Source organism: Panicum virgatum, chromosome 4K (genome assembly GCF_016808335.1).
Source record: "Panicum virgatum strain AP13 chromosome 4K, P.virgatum_v5, whole genome shotgun sequence".
NCBI classification, from domain to species: Eukaryota; Viridiplantae; Streptophyta; class Magnoliopsida; order Poales; family Poaceae; genus Panicum; species Panicum virgatum.
This window is the reverse complement of record NC_053139.1, coordinates 44,836,401-44,853,386: the sequence shown is the minus strand read 5'-3', so window position 1 is coordinate 44,853,386 and position 16,986 is coordinate 44,836,401. Positions and strand designations below refer to the sequence as shown.

General features: G+C 43.0%; 2 protein-coding genes across 2 annotated transcripts; one reads left to right on the top strand and one right to left on the bottom strand.

The window, feature by feature from the left end:
- The first annotated feature begins 4,754 nt into the window (after positions 1 to 4,754).
- Positions 4,755 to 12,161, top strand: LOC120704297 (probable cadmium/zinc-transporting ATPase HMA1, chloroplastic). The gene is made up of 13 exons (XM_039988643.1): positions 4,755 to 5,419; positions 6,085 to 6,235; positions 6,324 to 6,508; positions 6,694 to 6,840; positions 7,068 to 7,263; positions 7,457 to 7,569; positions 7,884 to 8,122; positions 8,847 to 8,952; positions 9,214 to 9,378; positions 9,982 to 10,198; positions 10,668 to 10,855; positions 10,937 to 11,023; positions 11,783 to 12,161. The coding sequence occupies exons 1-13, from the start codon at positions 4,904 to 4,906 to the stop codon at positions 11,960 to 11,962; spliced, it is 2,490 nt and encodes an 829-aa protein (XP_039844577.1). The 5' UTR covers positions 4,755 to 4,903; the 3' UTR covers positions 11,963 to 12,161.
- An 846-nt stretch (positions 12,162 to 13,007) lies between these two features.
- On the bottom strand, positions 13,008 to 16,625 carry LOC120704296 (2-oxoglutarate-dependent dioxygenase 33). The gene is made up of 12 exons (XM_039988641.1): positions 16,444 to 16,625; positions 15,934 to 16,049; positions 15,333 to 15,451; positions 15,192 to 15,255; positions 15,045 to 15,112; positions 14,587 to 14,645; positions 14,356 to 14,509; positions 14,228 to 14,247; positions 13,959 to 14,005; positions 13,511 to 13,591; positions 13,334 to 13,423; positions 13,008 to 13,256 (listed from the first exon to the last, which is right to left on the bottom strand). Exons 1-12 carry the CDS (start codon positions 16,475 to 16,477, stop codon positions 13,128 to 13,130), a joined length of 981 nt encoding a protein of 326 aa, XP_039844575.1. The 5' UTR covers positions 16,478 to 16,625; the 3' UTR covers positions 13,008 to 13,127.
- Positions 16,626 to 16,986: the final 361 nt, after the last annotated feature.

Sequence of the window (16,986 nt, the reverse complement as noted above, 5' to 3'; positions counted from 1 at the left end):
AAAAATATTTGCATTCGATGAAATCAAAATATCCATAATGATTTAAGAATTCATCTAGACAAAATCACAGTATCCATAATATCATAAGCATAGTTTGAATAATTTATCTCATATCTAATTCAGATGTTTTTCCTGTGATGCGGCTTAGACACTTCTTAACACAATCAGGAAGTATTTCCCTATACGAGTTTCCATCGAACGCCAGCACATCAATCACAAAATTCCTTCTCAGCGCTTGTCCATCCTGTAGTTAAGATTGTGTATACATAAGCATCAAGTTGTGCTGAACTGAATCATGAACATAGGAAAACATAATATACGCACCACACATTGGTGTAGTCCTCACATGCTTCCAGACAGCCATATATTACAGAACTATGTAGTCAGTTAAACACCTGTGATTGAATGCTCTGTGAATACATGTGACAGAGTCATATATGCACTGCAATTTCAGATTTAGTTAAGTTACCCGTCTTTAGCCTCGACAATACCATCTGCACTTTTAGCTTTCCACATGAAAATGTTCTGGCTCCATTCTTTGTCATATACTCTCATAGCACTCATATACTTTATACTCATATCTAGGATTGTGCTCGCCTACTTCTTGTATGGCATATCTTTGCACCATTCTGGAGTTAAGGTCGGGTCAATCCAAGTAATTTTTTTATAATTATGGTCAAGCACAAATAGCATAAATTTTGTAGATTTTACCCATGGCATAAGAAACTGCATAAAAGAAATTTATATTATGTTGTGTGTGTGTGTGTGTGAAATTTTTATATGTTCATATGAGTAGAAACAAGCTTACATATCGGCAGCATGTCATGTCGTAATCCAGCCATGTAACTCTACCAATTGCTTCTGCTAGACTTTCAGCAACTGGATTTTTACGATACTTTATATCCCCCGGCCCGCTCAACATCACACAATTTCTGCAGCAAAACGTACAATGGTGTACATGAACAAACATCCGGCGGATGGTTATTTTCCTCCATCTGCTCTCTTCTAAGTCGGCTGCCAACTATCTATCATCCAGGAACAAACGCTGCATTATGGTCATGCGGCAACATGAAAACGATGGAAAGCGCCTACAAAACTCACTGTGTCAGAGCAGCCGATCGGAGCTCACGACGTTGGCATAGGTCGCGGCCCGGTGTTAATGTTATCCGGTGGGGGCGCGGCGACGTGAGGCCGGGGACGGAGCGCGGATTAGCAACGGCCGATGAATCGACGTGACGACGCGAACTGGGCAGTGGCGGCGCGTCGGCGTGGCGACGGCGGCGGCGCGGCGTGGCGACGTCAGGCAGGGGGCGGCGGAGCCTGGATGCGACGGCAGGATCGAGAGGAGCAGGGTTCTGGCAGTTCAAAAATCAACACGGATTAGTGCGGCGCCTCATCCGGAATTAATTTTGGCTGATGATTAGCAGATGAGGGTGTCCACGGGATGATGGCGAACGCGGAAGGGCGACGTTCGGGGGATTGCGATATTTGCGGCGCCTTCCCGCTCCTGCGCCTGCTGGAAGCATCGGACGGTTCCAAGAACGATCGCACGGCGGACAACACGCGCGACGGACGACACAACGGACGAAGGACGAAAGACGACTGAAAGAAATGTCACCCTTACCCTCTTTTTAGGGTAAAGACTTTTTACCGGCGGGCCGTATTTTAATCTGATTGCACGGCCGCATGCATCTATAGGGAGCGGTTCACGGAGAAGTATTTTTGTTTCTATTACTCTCTATTAAAAAAGCTGTAGTTTTCAAAACATCCGTCAAATTCAAATTTTAATTGCGCAGCTGTATTTTCTTTAAAAAGACCTTCAAAACAAGACGTTACTTGCATATATTTCAACAATATTTTTTAAATACACATAAATTGCTTATATAGATTAGAAAAATGCCAAAACAAATTAGTAAAATTGCTCAATTGACTTGCTAAAGTTACCTATCACTAATCATGCAATAACACATCCACCTACCCCAACACAATTGTTTGCCATCATCCTCTAATCACACCATCCAATTATCTTCTAAACATCAACATCAATATCCACTTAACTAGACGGAGACGAGTCAAGCAATATTTTGTAAAACGATGGGCAACTTTTCCAAAATTCATAAGCAAAGTAGAATACACTAAAAATCATTTTCTCAGATGAAAAATATATTTTCGAAACATAGTGGTGTGGGATCTTGTTTCGAAGCTCTTGTTGAAACGAGCGCAACTGTGTAATCGGATTTTGATTTGGACACTCGGTATTGAAACTACGATATTTTTTCAAAGTGAAAAGATTGCAAAAATAGAAAATTGTAATAAGTGATTTTCCCTAAAAAGAGCGACCGTACAACGGGCTTAACTTACGGCCGCCCGTACATTAGCCTGGTATGTGTGTGTATATATATATATAGACACACACTAGGTAATTATGTCTGTACGTTGCTACGGACAAAGTTATTATAAGTATCAGATATGTATTGGTGTCCGTGGTCCAACTCGCATACGAGATGGACTAAGGCCCACCTGTTAATGATATAAGCGGACCAAACCAACGTACTAAATTAAAAAATTGGGTGGAAACCTTACTCGTTTTAGTAATAAATATAAATAAGAGATTTTTTTTATGATGACCTGGTTCAGTGGTTCTGTGTCTGTGGGCTGTGGCACTGGTGGCAATAACCACGGTTATATGCGAAAGAAACAATGGCGCGGATCGTGCGACACGGTGACGACACCAAAGGACACCCGGACGAAACAACCAGCAACAGTTTGGAAAACCATACGCGACGCGAGGGCGCAGCTGCGTGACACGGTGACGACACCAACGGCGCCCGGCCGGGCCCGTGCGGACGCTCGCCACCGCCGTCGTCGCCATGCCGTGGCTCGCAGAGCTTCCCGTCTTCCCCTCCTCTACTAAGCTGCTCACCTCCAGCTGTGCAAGTCCAACGCCATCACCGCTTCGCCAGCAAACCCAACCGATCCGCCGCCGCCGCAATAATGCAGCTCCTCACCGCACCCGCCTCCGTCTCGTCAGGCACCGCGATGCCGGTGCCGCCGCCCGCGCGCCGCCTCCGCCTCTCAGGAGCCTCGCCCTTCTTCCCGCAGCCCCGCCGCGGGCGCTGCTGCTCCCGGCCCAAGCTCCTCCCCCTTACCCCACGACCGCCGCTCCACCTCGCGCGGCGATCCGTGCTCTTCACCCCTCGCGCGCACGGCTGCAGCGGCCACCACCACCAGCAGCAGCAGCATGGGCACTGCTGCCACGGTCACCGGCGCGGGGTGGACGTGCACGGGGCAGGCGGGGGCGCGGCGGTCATGCGGGCGGCGAGGGCGATCGGGCTGGCCGGCGTGGCCGACGCGCTGCGGGAGCGCGTCCAGGTCTGCTGCGTCTCGCTCGGGCTCCTCCTAGCGGCCGCAGCCTGCCAGCACGTCGCGCCTCCCGGCTCCGCCACGCACCTTCAGGCCGCGCTCGTCGCCGTCGCCTACCCTCTCGTCGGGGTAATGCTGACCCAACTCCTGCTCATTTCTTTCTCAGTTCTGACAATTAATTACTTCTCGAATGGAAGAGTTGTTAATGGACTCGAGATAAGGTAAACAAAAAAGAACCTACAAATTCTTTTTGAAAATGAATCCATTTGCATTTGTAAATCTCTACTGGAGTCGAAATTCAAAGTTGGCTAGACTTCTTTGCTGTCCACAAGTTCTGCAGCCCAACTTGGGATGGGCCTCGTGAGAGCAAAATCCTAGCCAACGTCTGGGCCTAGCAGCAACTAGATGGATTCTTCGTCTTCTTTTTTTCTTCTTCTTTTAGGGCACGCACTGTCGCATCCGTGGTTGATCAGCAGTTGATAAATTTCTTCAGGGCGCGGGGATCCCTATCATCTTAGACATCGCTGATAGAAAGGGATTGGAAGCTTTTGCAATGGTCAACAAGGAGCTCGCCCCTAGTAGATATCCATCTAGATGATCAAGACTCTAAAACATCAACGTCCTCATTGCACGTTGGCAAAATCATACTCAAATTCTCTCTCAGTCTCTGTTCTAAATAATAAATTTTTAAGTAATACGAGTGGTCAAATTTAAAGTTAAAAAATCAAATAGAAGGAGTAGGTTAAAAAATTAAAATTGAGAATAAAATTTACACCCACATCGCCTAAAAATGTTGCAAGTTGTGATACTGTGACGTACTCCTTATAAGTCCTTTTTTGCTTTGAGCAGATTAGTATCACTGTATCAGAATATTTTGGCACGATTTTTATGGGGAATATAATGCACCTTGCCTCTGAACTTCTGAAATATGGACATATACAACTTCTTTTTTTTCTGAAAAAAGACATAAACATGCCTAGTGCATTATACGGTGCGTTAACATGGACTCCCTCCGTTCCCAAAAAACTCCTTCTGTTTTAAAATGTAGGTCGTTTTATCTTTTTTAAATTTATAGTGTTTGTCATGCACATAGATAAAAGGCTTTGTTGTTGATGATGTCATGCACATAAATATAATATATATCTAAGTAAATAGTAAAATATATAAATCTAACAAAATCAAAACGAACTACATTTTAAAATGGAGAAAGTACTCGCGAAAAAAATAATAGCAAAAGTGCAGAACCGTGCGCGACACGATGAAGCCACTCGGTGACACGGTGATGACACGAGCCAAATCCTGGCAGCGGGCCCCGCGCCCACGCCCGTCATCGCCATCGCCTGGCTTGCAGCCAGTCAGCCACCCGTCCACCACACGCCCGCCGGAAAAGTCCTGGTGGACCAGTCCTCTTCCTCTCCTCCCCCCTCCGCCTGAGCTGCTCGCGGCTGACCACCACCAGCAGCAGCGTCAACCGCCTCGCCGAAGCGATCACACCCCCATCTCCGCCTTCTCCCCGCCCCGACCCACCGCCACCGCCGCGATGCAATTCCTCACCGCCTCCGCCTCGATCTCCTCGCCGGTGCCGCCGTCCGCGCACCTCCTCCGCCTCTCGCGGCCCCCGGCCTTCCCGCACCTCCACCGCCGCTGCTCCCCGCCCAAACCCCTCGCCCTCACCCGCCGGCCGCCGCTCCCCCTCGCCTCGCGCCCGTCCCTGCTCTTCACCCCCCGCGCGCACGGCGGTCACGGCCACGGCCACGGCCACAACCACCATCACCACCACCACCACGGCCATGACCACCATCACCACGGCCACGGCCACGGTCACGGCCACCACGGGGTCGACGTGCACGGGGGAGGAGGGGGCGCGGTGGTCATGCGGGTGGCGCGGGCGATCGGGTGGGCCGACGTCGCCGACGCGCTGCGGGAGCACCTCCAGGTCTGCTGCATCTCCCTCGGCCTCCTCCTCATCGCCGCCGCCTGCCCGCACATCGCGCTGCTGAACTCCGTCGGGCGTCTGCCGGCCGCGCTCATCGCCGTCGCCTTCCCTCTCGTCGGGGTAATGCCAACCTGCTCTTCTCCTTTGCTAGTTCTTACGTTCCTGTGCAGCATTAAGGATCGCCACTAACTAGGTTCGATTGGAGTTTTAGTTGTCAATCTGTGGTCACTAGGATCGCCACTAACTAGGTTCGATTGAAGTTTTAGTTGTAACTGGTTAGTTTACAAATGCTAGTTGAAAGTTAGTTTTTACAGATAGCATTTACACTTTCAGAGGAACTGGTTAGTGTTTGGGCTGTGTCAGTTCTGTGTCGCAGAATTTTCAATGAGAATTTCAGGGTAAGGAAATTAGAGCACGAGATTGGGGTTTCAGTTATAAAAAAGCACGTCCCCATCCATTTGTAAACACTTGGTTAAGCTTTTATGTGATTGAGTGTCTTTGGTGATCTTGTCTACAAGCAGCTCACAGAGGGAAGCTGCTATTTGGATGCTATCACAGAACTTAAGATCCTTGTTCGAGCTTAAAATTACCCAGTCTGTAGTTGGGGCTTCAGCTGAAGTTTCTTGACAGCTGATATGACAGGCGCACTGATATAACATGAAGTTAATTGAATGTGAAACTGTTCTTGCATTGTTGTCCTCCATAACAAGGAAGATCAGAGTAATTTGTTGTTGTGAGGCTTGCTTGCCAACATACTTGTTTGACATTTCTTGCTTACTGTGTAGGTGTCTGCAGCGCTTGATGCTCTTGTAAATATTGCTGATGGAAGAATAAATATCCATGTTCTAATGGCTCTTGCTGCATTTGCTTCTATATTTATGGGAAACGCATTGGAGGGTGGCCTGCTTCTTGCAATGTTTAACTTGGCTCATATCGGTACATTTCTTTTGACAACAATTGTAAGTCCCATGTGTTAGCTCCTCTTGTGTGTTTATTAAAAGTTTCCTGTTCTTATTTCTTACAGCTGAAGAGTATTTTACAAGTAAGTCAATGTTTGATGTGAGGGAACTGAAGGAAAATCATCCTGAATTTGCCCTGTTATTAGAAACAAGTGGCGAAGAATCTGTACAGTATTCAAATTTAAGTTACACCAAAGTTCCTGTGCATGATCTTGAAGTTGGTTCTCATATCTTGGTCAGAGCTGGTGAGGTGTGTTATATTTTGTATAGAAATTCAGTCTTTGCAAAAAAAAAATTGTTTTCATTTCATAGCTTCTTCGTGGAATTTCACTTTGTGTGATTACAATGGTTCAGCTTACCCTTCATGCTGATGGTATGCTTATTCTATGTGGTTAGAAATTTATCTCATTTTGGTGCAGTTCTTGCATTCTTTAGGCTGTGCCTGTTGATGGAGAAGTCTACCAAGGTTCATCAACTGTCACAATTGAACACCTAACTGGTGAAACAAAACCTCTAGAAAGGACGGTGGGAGATGCCATACCAGGCGGTGCCAGGAACTTGGAAGGAATGATGGTTGTAAAGGTTTGCCTTTTTCCCCTTCACTGAAGAGGCTGGTTCCAACTTTCTTTGATGAAGAGAAGGAAACCTAGCTAACCTTTTGAGATTTAACAAATTTTTAGTTTTAATATTCAGTAGTTACTAGTAACAATTCTGCTATGCTAGTACATTATGTTTCCTTATATACTATGGTGTTCCTTGTCACCTTGCAAGAGAATCATTTGTTGTTTGTTTACTACCTTTTGTTCTAGGTGACCAAGTCATGGGAGGATTCAACACTCAACAGAATTGTCCAGTTGACTGAAGAGGGCCAGCTAATCAAGCCAAAGTTGCAAAGATGGCTTGATGAGTTTGGAGAGTACTATAGCAGAGTTGTGGTGGCCCTTTCTTTGGCTGTTGCACTATTGGGACCGTTACTCTTTAAGTGGTCCTTTTTTGGTAATTCAGGTAATCTCTAATGTTACACTGCTGTAGTGGTCCTATTAGCTACTTATGTAGAACATATTATATACTTCATCATAGTTCTAAATGCAATATGCTTTGGATAACTTTCCTACTGATGATTTTGATTTGCCAATTTTATTGATTTGATACGCTTAGCTTCAGGCTTGAAGTTTTTATGCTCTGACATTTTCTTTAGTTTGTAGGGGTTCAATTTACCGTGGATTAGGACTTATGGTGGCTGCATCTCCCTGTGCATTGGCTGTAGCTCCATTGGCATATGCAACTGCAATCAGTTCTCTCGCTAGTAAGGTACTGTTTGAAAGTTTCAGTTGTTCGAGCTCTTCATTTAATGTGATACAAAACTCTCTTGACTTCTGAATTTCATGAAAGCATCTAGCATTTAATTTATAGTGCACACAAGTTTGGGTACATCCCATAGTTTTCTAATAAAATCTTTGTTGGGATGGTGCAATTAATGCATCTACAAAGCTCCTCCTGGTATTATTGGGAGATTGCACCATAGCAGTCATTTCGCTTTCTGAACACACCCTTTTCTCTGATGAAGCTTCTCCATTTCCATCTGTATAGTGGATTGATGAACCTTTTCTTTTGTTCTCCTGTAGGGAATTTTGTTGAAAGGTGGTCATGTCTTAGATGCTCTTTCAGCTTGTCAGTCTATTGCTTTTGACAAGACAGGCACGTTAACAACTGGGAAGCTTACGTGCAAAGCAATCGAGCCTATCCATGGACATTTGGGTGTGACAAATGGTCGTAGTGATCCATGCTGCACTCCAAACTGTGAAAGTGAAGCTCTAGCTGTTGCTGCAGCGATGGAGAAAGGAACAACCCATCCAATTGGAAGGTAAGAGAAAATGGATAATGTACCAAAAGCTCAATTATTTGTTTATAAAACTAGAACTCTGCACTACTTGGGCCTGCATGGATAGAATATACTCCCTGCACAAGTGTAAATATTATACCAGTGCTGTTAAACTCAGGCACAGATCTGTGTTCTAATTTGGAAGCTGCATTGCTTGGTCCATTCTGGTTGCATGTGATTTCTTGAATTTCTATTCATTCAAGGCGTTAGTGGTAGTCTTGCACTGGACCAGCATGGGTGCTAGTTAATATGAATGACACTATGAGCTTATTTATGCTTATTCAGCACAGAGCACTAAAAACAGCTCTTGCATTTAGTATTGGTGTAGATTTTCATGTCATTTTGCCCTAGTTGAAGCATGGCATTTAAGATTGGTAGTGTATATAATATTCTACTGTTCAAATTTTTTATTGTATGAGTTGGTCAGGCCCCGCACAGTGCGGGAAGCCTACGGCACTGGGTACGCCCTTTTTATGAGTTGGTCAGGCCCCGCTTTGTAGTGTTTTTGTAATAGTTTTTGGGTTTTTTCCTTGTTTGGGTTGGTACAGGCCCTAAACTGTATCACCTGGGGTCTCCTACCCCCTCCTTCTTAATATAATGATGCGCAGCTCTCCTGCGTTTTCCGAGAATTTTTTTGTATTGTATGCATTGAAATTTGTAGACTAGTTTATGGCAAGCAATTGACATACAGTTTGCGTGATCACAGGGCTGTTTTAGACCACTCTGTTGGAAAGGAGCTTCCAGCGGTTGCTGTAGAAAGTTTTGAATGCTTACCTGGTAGGGGAGTTGCTGCAACTTTGAGTGGTGTAAAGGTATGTGTAGATTTGATAATATTTTTAAATCAGCAAAGTCATATGGAATCTTTGACATATAAAAGAACTTACCTGTTGTTAGATATAATTAAGGTGTGGTACATGAAACACCATTGGACTTTATTGTATGCTGTGAGCTGCATGTGTTTCACATAACTCAACAATTTAGCATGAATGTTTTTTTTTCTGCTTGGTCGGTATGGAGTAATTGGAGAGCCAGCCTGTGACTTGCTAGCCTAACACCTCATACATTTGCAACAGGCTAGAAACAATGAAAATGAGCTATCCGAGGCGTCCATTGGTTCTGTGGATTATATTTCTTCACTATACAGATCTAATGGTGAATCAGAGCAAATAAAACAAGCAGTAAGAAGTTCTGCATATGGACCTGAATTTGTCCAAGCTGCTCTATCTGTTGATAAAAAGGTTAGTTAAATATGAGATGAGTAGAGAACTCTTTCTTCTTTCATGTATACCTGCACATGTATTTTTGTTCTGTACCTAAGTGATGAACTACTATGGTCCCATCCCATTCCACAGTGAGAAATACAAACACAACCAAGGTGGTCTATTCTGAAACTTGGTCAGCAGCACCCTGATAATTTGAATATGATGCATGATTTGGCTGGTTTGGACATTATAGCTTCTTTGGGTCCTACTTAGAACCTTTGAACTTGCTCTTCTTCAAGTGAAGATGATCTTAGCTTGCTTTTCATAGTAAAAAAATGTGACCTTACCTTGTTTGGCCAAAGGTTGCACTTGCACCAGTGACTGTATTAAGCTGTAGTTATACAATTATACTCATGGTTCTGCTAGAATGCTGAATTATTCTGCTTGCAAACAGTACACACAGATTTGAATGTGATATCACCATACGAGCTGTAGGTTTCATAATAACCCCCTGTTTGGTCTACAAGCATTTTGACTCTGAGAATTTACACAGTCGATAGTCGAAGTTGGTGGTTATCCTTTTCTTGCAGGAGATCCTGCACAAACTGATTTCTAGTCAGCTGATTTTAAAATTTGCAGGTAACCCTTTTCCACTTTGAGGATGAACCCCGTTCTGGTGTTTGTGAAGTCATATCTACCTTAAGAGAGAAGGCTAAACTTCGCATCATGATGCTCACGGGAGACCATGAATCAAGTGCCCAGAGGGTTGCTAAAGCTGTTTGTATTGATGAAGTCCACTTCTCTTTAAAGCCAGAGGACAAATTGAATAAAGTAAAAGCAGTTTCAAGGGAGGGAGGTACTTCCTTGTGATATGCCTATCAGAAATCAATTCATTATATCAGGGATTTGAGTTCTACATATGTTATCTAAAGTGCTTGCATAGATTTAACTCGTGTCACATAGTAGACATGGTTTATTTCTACATCACTTCTACCTCTTTCTACACCACATGACTTTATCTAATATAATCCCACTGGTAGTTTAGTTAATAGATTTTTATTTCCGTACTGCATGGATCTAATGGCTCCAATGGTTGCTTTCCAACTTTGGATTATCTTTTGGACAAAAGCAACCTACTAGCTAAAAGTCATACCTACTATCTGTAACTAAATTCCTCGTATACAATTAAATTGTAAAATGGAATCCTATAGTTTTGTGAGCTCAACCATGCATCATAGAAACTTGAAGTTGAAGCTATATGATTCCTTTTGCTGTGCTTATTTTCCATGTGATTGTTCATTATTTTACCTTTGTATGGTTTCCAGGTGGAGGTTTAATAATGGTCGGTGATGGTATAAATGATGCTCCAGCTCTTGCAGCTGCAACAGTCGGAATGGTTCTAGCCCAACGTGCCAGTGCAACAGCAGTGGCTGTTGCAGATGTTCTGTTGTTGCAGGATAATATTTGTGGGGTGCCATTCTGCATTGCTAAGGCTCGCCAAACAACTTCACTGGTATAAATGGTTTTCATGTGTGACACTTCAGCTTCGCATGCAATATTACTGTTTCTTACACTTTGAGGTTTATCCTTACAGGTCAAACAAAGTGTGGCTCTGGCCTTAACTTGCATTGTTTTTGCTGCGCTTCCTTCTGTCCTGGGATTTCTTCCTCTTTGGTTGACGGTAAGTTTCTTCTCATGACTTAATGATGCATCTTGTGTTTTTGTAGCTAGGATTTGCAATTATTCAACTGGCCTGAGCCCTAATGGTCCTCCGCAATATACTACAAAGTAAATTGTAGAGTTTGAATAAATGCGATGTTACAGATATCCATTTGTAGTACAGTGGAGTGTGGCACCTTAACCTGAGCATATTTCAGTTCCCATCTATTGGATGGGTTCTTCATACTGATATTTCCATTATAACCTGAACATGACTACATTAACCAATTGTTGCTACCTCCCAAAACAAAAAGCGAAATTGTAGTGATAGTGCCACTTTATTTGTACTTCAACCATGAGGAGCTGAGCACCATAGCCAATTGCTGTTGTCATGGGAAGCAAGCCAGTTAATTTGTAGCTTGAGTTCAATACAAACAAAATGTCTGGACGTTCCAAAATCACACTTATTTGCTGACCTTCCCTATTCTTAAACCTCTTTAGCCTTCTGTTAAAAAAAATCTGCATCCATGGTTTACCTGGCATTCTGGTGGTCTCAACAAGATTTCAATATGATGCGTTGTACTGAAATATGTTTTGTGCGAGTAGAGATCCAGTTTTGTCAGTGGGTTTCAAACTATTAATAAAGCATAAAACATGGGTTGTGGTTACGTGCAAGTTACCTATGCTTTCCTAGCAAAGTGTCGTGGTACTTGCATGTGTAGAACCTTTTTTTTAAAGTTCCTTTTTGTGTTCATATTTCTATCTTTATTACAAATTTCAGGTACTTCTTCATGAAGGAGGAACCCTTCTAGTGTGCCTCAACTCAATACGGGCCCTGAATGCTCCGACATGGTCCTTGGCAGACGACATCCAGAAGCTCTTTGATGGTCTAAGAAATTATTTCTCATCCAAGTTCAAAAGCTCTTCGTCAAACTATGTCACAAAAACCGTCCCCTTGTAGATACCATGTACAGCAACGTTTATCCTTTTCTTTTTACCTTCTCGGTGTGGTGCCGTCTGAATTTAGATGAGGGGTTTCTAACCTAATTTTTGTAGGCTGTACTCTTATCACCACCGTGTAAAGAAAGTAATTTGGCTTCATGTTGAGATAAAAGTAAAAAAAAAAAGCAGTGCCGAAAAATCTCAGGCTTCTTCGTTAATAGGAATCCAGGTGCTATATATACCACTGTTCAGATCAGGGATGTGTAATCGCACATTGCTTGCTTGCAGGGGCTATACTGAACTGCTGTGCAAGTGGATGGATTGGTTATTTTTAGTCAGCATCTGCTATACAAGGATAGGGGGGAGTCTTGTAACTCCATAGAAGATAATTTCTTGGGATGCAGAAGTTGTAGGGCCACTACTAAGGCTAAATCGATCACAACTGCTGCCTCAAAACCCAAACGGAACCATCAAGTTCCTCTACTTCATACTGTTTCTCGAACAAACATTCAGGTCTCCGCGCCGATTTCCCTTCACGGTGCTGCCTGCCTCTCTCATTGGCGGCTCAAGCTCGCCCTTCCCAGAGACGCCGGCGATTTGGTTCCATGGGAGGGTCTTCCGAGTTCTGATGCGATCGCACATAGTGAAACGGTGAGCTTCAAACAGAAGAGTAGCAGACGATGTGAAGCATTGGAGTAATTCCTTTACAAATCTCGAGCCTATTTAGGAGCCTGACTGCTAAATTCAGATTTCAGAGACGGGGCATACGAAATTGCGCGCACCCGCTGGAGTGATCGATCTCTCCCAGTTTCCTTTCCCTTCCGAATCATCAGCGTTGCAACTCAAGTTAATTTTGCATCATGGATGCTCCCTGATGTGCTGTAACTTGCGGGCATCAAGTGCTCAACAAATAGGAATGGATAAGGCATTTAATAATTTTTTTTTGAACCGAAAACAGCGAGGGAGGCCCCCGCTGTTGAAATTTTATTGAAAGAAAGGGTATTTACACAACAGAAGAGAAAACAAGACTAAACATACAAGGTATAGAGACTGAAAGAAAAAACTTTACAGAACAAAACTGAAAGACAATAAATTCACTGCAATGACACGAATGGACAGACATGTTTATTGATGAATATTTCGATACAGTTTTTTTTTCCTTCCACATCTGCAGCCCAGCAAATTTACATGACAAAGTTCGTCAGCACTTTCTTTACCAAATGTTCCCCGTACACAACCTTTTCGTACTTGGCAGCACCGCCAGTTTTCTCCCGGCAGAACTCAACAGGCTCTATGGCAGCGTCAAAGTTGGACTGCACCATTGGTTTCACAAAAATAAGAAGGGAAGCAAGTTGACATGAGGAGCACGCGAGAAAGAAATTGCTAGTACCTCATAGAAGAAAGCAACAGATATGCGGTAACGAGGGGAGTTGTTGACAACTCTGTGAAGTGTGGGCTGATATATTCCATTGGACCATACCTGAACCAAGAACCATAACATATAAGCTCCTATTGCCGTAAAACAATCAGATATAAATGAACATGCAAACAAGAGAAGAAAGAAAACCTTCAGCATGTCACCAATGTTACAAACAAAGGTTCCTGGAATTGGAGTTGCATATATCCACTCACCAGAGCGGTTTTGCACCTGAAATTTGCATCACAGAAGAATTTATAGAGATTATCAAGATGGAGAGCACTATTAAAAGTAAGCATATCACGATTGATTATGATTGATTGATTGTTAAATCAAGTTCTCATCTTGGAGAGAACAGAACAGACTAGACAGAGAGTTTAATAAGAACTCCTAAATAAATACAAGATATATATGAGACTGAATATGGCTATATATATCCAGCTTGTGGATATAGAGGCTGGTTCGTGGCTATAAATACAAAGATATATATGAGACTGAATATATATCCAGCTTGTGGATATAGAGACTGAATATGGCTATATATATCCAGCTTGTGGCTACAAATACAAGATATATATGAGACTGAATAAATAAATACCTCAAGGGCACATATGTCATCATCCTGGTTAACCAGTGTCAGAAGTCCTGCAGTGTTAACCAAATGAGGAGAATGATCTCAGAATTTGGGTAAGAGATTCCAACAATCCTCAGAGAGCAACAAAGATTGAGAAAGCATGCCATTTTCTTTATATGCAACATAGCCATTGTGATGTGTGTTATCTATACCAACCAGAAGTAATCATCATCCTCAATTCCACATACAAAAATCTAATTTCAATAAAAAAAATCTTGGAAAGATGTACTTGCCGTAATCTGTATGAGCTCCACTGGATTCGTCATAGAATGCATTGAATACAAAAAAAAGAGCGGTCAGAGAGGCAACCGTACTCAGTACGCATAATGCAAAATACCAAAGGCCGACATATATTGATTACCATCCAGTATCAGTGCGCTGCTCTTCTGGAATGTCTACTGGATAACCAATCAACCTTAGCACCCAGAAAGGATCTCCAGCTGTTTCTCCTTCAAACGCATCAATTGCCCCTCCCAATGCCAAGGCTATACCACACATGATCTTTCTTGAAAGATCTGCAACGGAAAATGGCATCATGAACACTGGTAGCCACGAGTGAAAAAGATTTTTTAAAGTAGGTCTAGAAGTGGACCTCTGCATAGATTGATGTAGTTCTCCAGCAGTGCTTCAAAATTTGATGGATTTTCTGGCCTGTATGAAAGCAAATGATTAGTTCCTTTGGCAGAAAAAACATCCTTTTAATAGTGTAGAAGCAACATCAATTGAGTGTCCACTTTAGCACAAGAAAATCATGTCTAGATTCAGATATTGTTTCAGTACTGCTCTACATGATGAATGATGAAGAAAGTTGCAGCCAAATGGAGTATTTCATATCATATATGTTTCAAGTTTTAGTCCACAAAAAATCAAGTTAGACCGGACCATCCTTAATTTATGCTATCTAAGTTATCTTGTGCTAATATGCTGCATATATGATTGATGTAATATGTTTTGGCTGGCTGTCTGGGGCAGACGGGTCTGACCGGTCTTTTGTGGTTCTCTAAGATGTAACGGAGAAAAGAAGTGGAAAGTTTGAGTTTCGAAACATACCATAAATTAGATCCCTCCATTGGTTTAGCAAGATCTCCATATTTGCCAGGTCTAATAGGAGTGTAGCACTGCCATTTTTGTTTTCAGGTTTAGCTCTGAACAGGTCAAAACATGAGAAGAAAATACAGAGAAAAAATGTGAACTTACATCAATTGCTTCGTGCATATCAGGTTTACCCTTGGTAACATTCTCCCCTATCCTTTGATACCCTCTGAAAATAAACAGTCAGAAGTTTCCCAAAGGACCAAACAGAACTAGGAAAAGTTGGACATGTTTAAGTAACCAAACCTATATCCACTCTCAGGTGTCATCTTAATCTTTAATTTCTCCTCATAAGGAAGGTGAAAGAATTTGCGTGTCACATCCCTGACTTCCTTCATTAGCGACTCAGCAATACCATGGCCTTTCTGTTAACAACGTGCAGACAGCATTTTCCTTGGTTAGCTTTACATTACAGATTGTTTAAAGATTCATCTTTTTTTCATTAACAGAAAAAAAAGGAAAGCTAACTGTACACATACACCTATCACAAAATTGAGCATGATATGAGCATCAGTAATTTACAGGATAGTACCGATGTAACTTCAGTGCATGCCTCATACATTGTTAATGTTTGATTTCCACATATTGTTACTTCTCATGTAGTCATGTTTACTTCAAACATCATAACAACTATAGTACGCATAAACACGTTTTCCAGACATGATTTTACTAAAGAATCCAAAATGGATTATTGCTAACTGAAGTTCAGAACATCAATGAGTAGCAGCTTCCAAGTCCTTTTCAGAGTTCAGACGCCTAAGCATCATTGGTTATATTGTCACAAACCTACCTTAACTGATACAGTTAGCTTAGAGGTTTGGAGAAAGGTTGTCTGCTAAGTGATTACCACATAGAAGAATCCGGCCTCCTTACAAGCGTCGTCCAGCATCCGCACAACCTCCAGCAAATCCGCGTCGTTGGCCATATTCGGATCATCGATCTTTTCGACAAGCGGGCCAACATCTGGCAATGGTAGGAAGAAACAACTCTTATGACTCGAGACTGCAAAAAGCACAAAGAGAGTACAAAAGGCACGAGCTGCGTCGACTCAAAAATGAGAGTCTGGTATCAATCAGATTCCGGAGCACGAGCAGATGCACCCGTTTTCAGAAGCTGTCAGCACTGCCGCAGGAAAGAAAGAGGTGAAAGAGAAACCAGAACCACTGGCTCTGAACCCACACAGAATATGCAAATCCGGATGGAGGAGCAAATGCGTGGGACAGAATAGATTTGGGCATCTCCGCAGAGTCTGATCCGGATATCCCGAATCTGAATCTTTGGAGGAAGAATCGTATCTAGACTGTAGTGGTGAGAAGGAATCGCAATTGATAAGGAATTCATAATAATTAACGCGTACCGATCAGGGGGATCGCCTTGAAGTCGGAAGCCATGGAGCGCAGAGGGGAGGGACGAGGGAGCTCGAAGTGCTGGGGATAAACGATGCTGATTGTTTGCGGCGATGGCTGGGACTCTCGCTAGTCGGTTAATAGCAGCTGATGGACGAGGACAAACAGCGTGACGTCAGATTCACGAGGACAATCAGCAGCAGGTAATGGAAGCATTGTCATGTACACATATACTTTGGTTACTGATCGCAATTTTGTAAGCCACGTCACACGTTCAGCATCCGAGTAGACACCCACCGAAACCAAAGAGATACCACCAATCAATGTGCCCCCACCAGACTAAATCGGCTGGTTGAAAAGCTGGCTGATTTCAGCCAATTCAATAGTATTCTATGAGAGAGAGTTCGCTGGAAAAACTGGCCGTTTTCGGCTGATGAACAAAAAGAATTAAAGTAAAACTCTTTTTACAACCGAAACCTTAACATAAAATAAAATTACTTGTTGAGCCTAAGATAACTTGCAGCTGAACCATTAACTGCATCCCCATTTGCAAC

Excerpts from the sequence above, each read along its gene's own strand:
- LOC120704297 (XM_039988643.1), top strand. The coding sequence starts at position 4,904 with ATGCAATTCCTCACCGCCTCCGCCTCGATCTCCTCGCCGGTGCCGCCG. Across the intron at positions 10,199-10,667 it reads AGCAGTTTCAAGGGAGGGAG|GTGGAGGTTTAATAATGGTC; the intron begins GTACTTCCTTGT and ends TATGGTTTCCAG. Across the intron at positions 11,024-11,782 it reads TTCTTCCTCTTTGGTTGACG|GTACTTCTTCATGAAGGAGG; the intron begins GTAAGTTTCTTC and ends TACAAATTTCAG.
- LOC120704296 (XM_039988641.1), bottom strand. The coding sequence starts at position 16,477 with ATGGCTTCCGACTTCAAGGCGATCCCCCTGATCG. Across the intron at positions 15,256-15,332 it reads ACACCTGAGAGTGGATATAG|AGGGTATCAAAGGATAGGGG; the intron begins GTTTGGTTACTT and ends GTTTATTTTCAG. Across the intron at positions 14,646-15,044 it reads ATGGAGGGATCTAATTTATG|GCCAGAAAATCCATCAAATT; the intron begins GTATGTTTCGAA and ends GCTTTCATACAG.